An 8,357-nucleotide genomic window follows, 5' to 3' on the forward strand; every position below is an offset into this window, starting at 1 on the left:
CTGCTCAGTGCTTTGCAGAAGCTCTGGACATGGACCTGACAGGGGTTATGTAGGAGAGAAGGCAGGGTAAGATGGCTGGGATAAATAACTTGGGGATAGGAGATCTGACCAGAGAGTACTGTATGTGTTTCTGACATGTTGGAGAGAAGATTACAAATGCACAAAAAAATATATAATTTTTGGTGGTTTCAGAACTGGGTCAGACAGGTATGGAATGTTATTTGCTTCTGTAGCATTTTTATTTAATTTACCTGACGTCAGAGTTCCCCTTTAATAAAATATTAAACATTTTCTGTTTTGTAAGCTGAGAAATTTTCTACACAAAATCAAAATTTATGAAAAGAACAATGCATACTATTCTTTTAATGAGAAAGGAGAAATGCCGGAATATCTGTTCATTGAGAACTGGGTGAAAGAAAAATGTAAACCATCTAATCGCAGCCATCATACCTCCTATCAGTATATTGTCGGCAGCTTTAGTCCATCCCAAGAAGAAGAGAAGCAGCTGACTGTATTCCCTCAGAGGATAACATGGAGACACGGAAAGGTGAGGAGAAAAATCCAAACATTCCACCTATAATAGATATTTACAATGTAACATTTCTTCAGGGAACTAAGAACCTGCAGATAAATAATAGGAATTGACATCGGAGTAACAGTGGGGGAAATAAGTATTTGGTACTCTGCTGATTTAGCATTTTTTTTCCCACCTGAAAAGAATTGAGAGGTCTGTAATTCATATCATAGATACACCTCACCCGTGAGAGACAGAATCTCTAAAAAAAAAAATCCAGAAAATAACATTGTTTGATTTTTTTTTTTTACATAATTATTTTCGATTTTATTACATGAAATAAGTATTTGATCACCAACCAACGAGCAAGAATTCTGGCTCTCACAGACCTGTTAGGTTTTCTTTATGAAGCTCCTCCTACTCTGCCCTCATTACCTGTGTTAATTGTACATATTAGATATTGTTACCTGTATAAAAAAAAAACTCCTGTCAGCATTCTCTATTATACTCCAACCTCTCCACCATGGCCAAGACCAAGAAGATGTCTAAGGACACTGGTGGCAAAATTGTAGACCTGCACAAGGCTGGGATGGGCTACAGGACAATAAGAAAGTAGCTTGATTTGACGGCAACAACTGAAATATTATTAGAAAATGGAAGAAACACAATATGACCTCATGGGGTAAGGATAATTCTGACAAAAGTCATAAATCAGCCCAGGACTACACAGGAGAACCTGGTCAATGACCTGAAGTGAGCTGGGACCACAGTCTCAAAGATTACCGTTATTAACACACTACACCATCATGCCTGAAGGGCACACAAAGTCCCTCTTCTCACAGCAGGACATGTCCAGGACTGTTTGAATTTCATTAACTACCCTCTGGGTAATCTAGATCTAGAGGAGGCATGGGGGGTGAAGTAGTCAGATGAGACCAAAATAGAACTTTTGGTATCAACTCCAGTCTCTGTGTTTGGAGGAAGAAGAGGAATGAGCATATTCCCAAGAACACAGTCCCAACAGTTAAGCATGGGGGTGACAACATCATATTTTTGGGGTGATTTTCTGCAAAGAGTATAAGATAACTGCACTGTATTGAAGGCAATATGGAGCCATGTATCACAAAATTTTGGCCAACAATATCCTTTTCTCAGTAGAAGCATTGAAGATGGGTCGTGGCTGGGTCTTCCAGAAGACAATGACCCAAAACACACAGCTTGTCAAGGTCCTAGAGTGGCCTAGTCTGTCTCCACAACTGAAACAAAACAAAAAAAAGTCTATTGAGGGAGCTGTCCAGTGACAGTCCTGAAGTCTGTTTTCTATCGTATAAAAAAAAGCTAGATAATTATTTAAAAATCATACAATGTGATTTTATAGAATTTTTAAAAATAGATTCTGTCTCTCACAGTTGAAGTGACCTACTATAAAAATTACACACCTCTCCGTTCTGTGTAGGTGAGAAAAGCAGCAAAATCGGCAGAGTATCAAATACTTATTTACCCCACGGTATATTACATAACATTAGGACAGTTTTCAGGTTCTTTTACTTTTTTTTTTTTTTACATTTTATGTTTTCCTTTGTTCACCGTAATGACAAGATGAGAACAAAATGGTAGAAAGCTTTGATAATTTATTGGGGAAAAGAAATAAAAGTAAAATCTCCCATCCTTACATTTCTTCAGAGCGGTCACTCAGCTCCATTGACAGCAATTTCGGCCTCCACCCTTCTTGGTTGTAAGACCACCTATATTTGGGGATGTTGCGTCATTCTTCTCGCAGACCGCTCACGTTCTTTCAGGATAGATAGGGATCACTTTGGACGTCATTTCCAGGATTTTCGATGTTCAAGTCAGGACTCTTTCTATACCACTCAAGGACGTTCACAGAGTTGTCCATAGGCTGTTCTTGTATTTTCTTTGTCTTTTTGCTTAGTCATTGTTTTTTTGGAAGACAAATCTTTGACCTAGTCTGAGGTCCAGAACACTCTGGATTAGGTTTTCATTAAATCTCTAGTCTGCCTGTCCCACCCACAGCATGATGCTAACACCACCGTGCTTCACTGTAGGGATGGTATTGGGCAGGTAATGGGCAGAGCCTGATAATATATGAATTTAGGTCAAAGAGTTCAGGCTCAGTTTCATCAGATCAAATCTTGTTTTTCGGTCTTCGAGTCCCGTAGCTGCATTTTGTGCAACCTGCCATAAGGTCCACATTGGTGAAAGCTGAAGTGTTGACCTTCAGGAAGTTTTTTCGCCCTTCTGTGCAGAATTTTTGGAGCTCAGCAGGGTGAACATGAGATTCTTGTTCTCCGCTTTTACCAAGGCAATTCCCTTGCTTAGTTTGATGGGGCAGCCCACCTTTTCTGTCAGATATTATTTGTTTGTGAGAGCTATTCCTATACACAGATCGACCATTCTTCTGCCTGTAAACTCATGAAGTAGATAGAGGTAGAAAAATACATATTGTACACACAATAAGAATTTAGGACTTATAACTATCTGACATTTATACAAAATCTTACGGACCATCAATAATTGTGATGAAAATACTCAGTTTTATGGAGCATTACACAACATTTATTGATCATTGGATATTGCCGCTTCTTCTTTGCAGAGAGTCATGTTGGGGATTATAGCAGAGCGCTTTGATTCTTTTAACTGTCTTTCTATTAACCCCTTCAGGACCGGGCAAATTTTCGTTTTCGTTTTTTCCTCCTTGTGCTTAAAAGGCCATAGCAGTTGCATTTTTACACCTACAGACCCACTTGAGCTCTTATTTTTTGCGTCACTAATTGTACTTTGCAATGACAGGCTGAATTTTTGCATTAAATATGCTGCGGAACCAGAAAAAAATTATATGCGTTTTATTGGGGGGGGGGGGACTTAGTTCTTACGCTGTGTGTTCTATGGAAAAACTGACAGGTTATATATGTTCCTCAAGTCGGTAATATTACAACGATATGTAACATGTATAACTTTTATATTATCTGATGGCCTGTAAAAAATTCAAACCATTGTTAACAAATTTGTGTTCCTTAAAGGGGTTACAGTGCTACAAAAACATGGCTACTTTCTTTCAGAGACAATACGACTCTTGTCTCCAGTTCAGGTGTGGTTTGCAATTAAGCTCCATTCAATTTCATGGAACTGAGCAGCAAAACCCCGCCCAAGCTGGAGACAAGAGTGGTGCTGTATCTGAAGGAAAGTGGCCATGTTTTTGTAGCGCTGGATAACCCCTTTAAAATCGCTCCATTCCCAGGCTTATAGCGCTTTTATCCTTTGGTCTATGGGGCTGTGTTAGGTGTAATTTTTTGCGCCATGAGGTATTCTTTCTATCGATAGAAAGAATATGCGACTTTTTGATCGCTTTTTATTACAATTTTTCTGGATTTGATGAGACCAAAAATGGGCAATTTTGCACTTTTTTTGCGCTTACGCCGTTTACCGTGTGAGATCAGGAATGTGATAAATTTATATTTTGGGCGATTACGCACACGGCGATACCAAACATGTTTATTTATTTATTTTTATTTATAACATGGGAAAAGTGGGGTGATTTACACTTTTATTAGGGGAGGAGGCTTTTTATTAATAACAACACTTTTTTTTTTACTCATATACTAGGAGCCCCTCCTGGGGTTAGGGTTATTCCCCCTGGGGGACTTCTAGTATAAGCACACTGATTTATCATTGAGATCTATGCTGCATAGATATACAGCATAGATCAATGAGTTAGGCACTCGATTGCTTCTGGCTGCTGCAGCGATCGGACCGTGCCCGCTACAGTTACGTCCTCGTGCGGGAAGGGGTTAATAAGAAAGGTCAGTGTTCAGATGTATTCAGCTATATATCGTACTATTAAAAAAGATCTTCTGAACACAGTTGGCTATATATCTATCAAGAAAAAATATTTAACATAATAGGTATGTACAAAGACATACAAGGCTATCGATATCATGGACGAGCTCTTCCCATCATGAAAAATTACTAATGTGAAGGAACAATTTAACATCCATATATTTTTTTTCTAGATTCCAGTGAGTTTATGTTCTGAAACTTGTTATCCTGGAACTCGACGATCTCCAAAGGAAACCTATCACACCTGCTGCCATGTTTGTATTATATGTCCAGAAGGACACGTGTCCAATGTATCTGGTAAATATCTCCTATATATAGAAAGGCTCTATGCCCAGACCATTTCCAGGCACTAATCAGAAGGAAATGTGGCGCCCATTACATGTCCTGCTATTAACAGCCAGCCAGTATTGCCTTTGTTTGCAGAGGTGTTAGAGAGAAACCTGAACAGCTACAGACTAGAAATGCATCAAGGTTGGAATCTGATGACGGTAGGGTATAGGTATGGAGGCCTCACAGTGAACTCTTCAATCCTGCCTGTGTTGTGGAGCGAAAAACTGTCATCTGTTTATTTGATGGTGTGGAGCAACAAATGGCACACTGCTGGTGTGATGATGTGGGGAGGACAAACTGCCCCCTGCTGGTATGATGATGTGGGGAGGACACACTGCTCCCTGCTGGTTTAATGATGAGGGGAGGACACACTGCTCCCTGCTGGTGTGATGATGTGGAGAGGAAACTCTCCTCCTTGCTGGTGTGATGATGTGGGGAAGACACACTGCCCCCTGCTGGTGTGATGATGTGGAGAAGACACACTGCCCCCTGCTGGTGTGATGATGTGGGGAAGACACACTGCCCCCTGCTGGTGTGGTTACGTGGGGAGTTCACACTGCCCTCTGCTGGTGTAATAATGTGTGAGTACACTTTATGCTTCTCACACACAGAACTATCTCCCATAGATTGTAACATTTCCTTGGATGTCCGGTCGCCAGATTTCTGAACCAATGAGAATTTAAACCAGCTGGGACTTTCTCTACTAGCCCACATGGAACATCAGTGGGCAAATGTGATACAGGATGCCATATGGAACTTATATCATCCGTAACCTACCATATCTCATCTTGTATCAAGTACTAGGTTCTGCTTTCCCTTGTAAACTATATTCACACACAGTAAAAAAAAAAAAAAAGAGAGAGAAAATAATGACAGTAAAATAGGTATAAAACGTGGCCATATTTTGAATCTTATATTGTTCTACATTAAAGTCTATGGAAAATGTTACTTTGTGCACACATTCCAAAAAGTTTTTAAATTCAGAATGGGACCATGCTACATTTTTACTGTACTCTTTACTTTAGCGAATGTAACTGGTTTGGTGGGGTTGGTTGGGGGGATACAGTCACTTTAAAGGGGAACTCCAGCGACCCAATAGGTGCACTCAACAATTGCCCACTGATTGTTTGACTCCTTTCCAACTTGTGCTGTTCCAAGCCCCAGAATTGTACCTTAGAACAAACTACCAGATACTTGCTCCTGTCCATCCACTCTCAATCTGCTTCTGTAGATAGATACACAGTATCTATCTATCTATCTATCTATCTATCTATCTATCTATCTATCTATTTAACTATCTATCTACATAGAGTCTCCTTTCCCCAATAGTACTCAGGAGAAGATGTTTCCCCATCCTTGGCCATGGGATCACTGTGTGATGTCAGTGGTGGCTGGGATTACAGAGGAGGGGTTACAGCTTTCCTGGCAACAGAAGAGACAGAGATCACATGACCTATGTCTCAGAAGGGATGGGGAGGACAGAGGAGTGGAAACAGGGTAGACCAGGAATTGAGGATGTTTAGTAGCTTCAGGGTGTATGGCATACAAACGGCCCTATTCATATAATAGAAACCTATTACACACAAGTGCATTTTAGGTGAGGATTAAACACAGTTCAAGTTTCTTAACTAGAGTTCCCCTTTAAGCCAAAATATGTAATATTTCCAGCAAAGCCCAAGACTCCTATGTTACATGTATTTCTAAATTTCTAGTGTAATTTGTACTTTTGAACTTTTCAGGCAGTGAAAATTGTCAAAAGTGTCCTGATGGTCAATGGCCCAATGATGATAGAGATGAATGTTTTCCAAAAATAATAGAGTTTCTATCCTATGATGAGGACACAATGGCTGCAGTGTTCTCCTCCATATCTGGACTATTTCTTATCATAACCGTCTCTGTATCCGGGATCTTCATCTCATTCCTGGACTCTCCGATAGTAAAAGCCAATAATCGCAGCATCAGCTTCATTCTTCTTCTCTCCCTGAAGCTGAGTTTATTCTGTGTCTTCCTGTTCATTGGTCGCCCAGATGATATAACCTGCATGCTACGACAAATCTCCACCGGAGTCACCTTCACTGTTGCCGTGTCTTCCATCCTGGCCAAGACCATTATGGTTTCCATCGCTTTCAAAGCCACCAGACCTGGAAGCTCCTGGAGGAAATGGATGGGGGTAAAGCTGCCCAATTCTGTAGTATTGATCTGCTCCTCTCTTCAGCTCCTGAATGGAGTTATTTGGTTGGGGGTTTCTCCTCCATCTCAGGAGCAGGACATGGACTCTTATCCTGGAAAGATCATCATTCAGTGTAATGAAGGTTCTGTGGTGGCATTTTATTTCATGTTGGGGTATTTGGGGTTTCTGGCAGCGGTGAGTTTTGTTCTGGCCTTTATGGTGAGGACATTACCTGATATCTATAATGAAGCCAAGTACATCACCTTCAGCATGCTGGTGTTCTGCAGTGTGTGGATCTGCGCCATCCCAGCCTATCTGAGCAGTAAGGGGAAGAACATGGTCATGGTGGAGATATTTGCTATATTGGCTTCAGAGATTGGGATTCTGAGCTGTATATTCTTCCCTAAATGCTACAATATTATTAGGAGGCCGGAGATGAACAGTAGGAGGCAGTTCCTGGAAAAGCAATAATCCATGGACTTTAATCATATTATATTGTTATAAAGTACAAATTAATAAATCCTAAAAAGCAGAATCCACAATGCCGTATTCGATTATTACCTGGTTGCTTGTTGCAATAATGAGGCTAGTCCAGCCTAAGAAGAAGTGAATATAAAGTTGTGTACCTATATATGGCTATATAATTATCCCCTTAAAACTGCAACTTATTTACTTTCCCCTCTTTTCAGCCTGTGTCAGCTTTCCTCCAGGGTTTCTCTTCCCTTCATCCCGACAGATCTTTTCCTTTACCTCTTACCGCAAATACCTAAAAGGCTCTCAAAACAAACATACAGCTCCCCTTTTTCCCTACCATCTAAATAGATTTGGTCGCCTTCAGCCTTCTTGTCCGATTGACCTGACACTGCTACTCCTACCCCTATAAATACTGACCCCGCTGTATTTCTTTTGCCGCTTGCATCCTCTTACAAAGGTTGCTTCTGAACCTAGGCAGATACTGGTGGCACCTCAGCGTCTGGGCCTACATCTTCTACCTAGTAGGTGCAGCACTAGGCGCTGACATAACCATATGATGAGCAGTAGACAGGCCATGCAGGAGGAACCACAGGGCTGACATTTGCACCGACATGAGGAGAAGGCTGTACCCCATGACTGGAGGGTCAGTCTCCTTGGATACGAATGCGGTGTACTGGGGTTGATCGTTAGGACCCATCAGCTAGGTGGGTGTAGGGTTACTTGGGCACTTGTTACAGTGGTCAGGAGCGGTGTTGTTACCCACCCCCAGTGACTTAACCAGAATAATGTCCGTTTACTTAGTGCTTCAGTGCAATTCACAAAAATATATATATAGCTTCAATAACTTCAGGTGCAGGTAGGAGAGCAAAGAAGTGGTAGTCAGGGTTCCTGGAGGGGCTTCTTAGGCAGTGCCAGGTCAAGTTGGGCCAGGACACGGGACCTTGGGTGAAGACATGCCGAGAAGGAGCGAGACACACCGGCCAAGGAGACACTGACACAGGAGGCTCCGAG

At 41.3% G+C, this 8,357-nt stretch overlaps 1 protein-coding gene across 1 annotated transcript; it reads left to right on the forward strand.

Annotated features, from left to right (window-relative positions):
* Nucleotides 1–379: 379 nt before the first annotated feature.
* Nucleotides 380–7,343, forward strand: LOC138796443 (vomeronasal type-2 receptor 26-like). Its single transcript, XM_069976047.1, has 3 exons — nt 380–547; nt 4,546–4,669; nt 6,442–7,343. The coding sequence occupies exons 1-3, from the start codon at nt 380–382 to the stop codon at nt 7,341–7,343; spliced, it is 1,194 nt and encodes a 397-aa protein (XP_069832148.1).
* The last annotated feature ends 1,014 nt before the right edge of the window (nt 7,344–8,357 follow it).

Source organism: Dendropsophus ebraccatus, chromosome 7 (assembly GCF_027789765.1).
Source record: "Dendropsophus ebraccatus isolate aDenEbr1 chromosome 7, aDenEbr1.pat, whole genome shotgun sequence".
Lineage (NCBI taxonomy): Eukaryota > Metazoa > Chordata > Amphibia > Anura > Hylidae > Dendropsophus > Dendropsophus ebraccatus.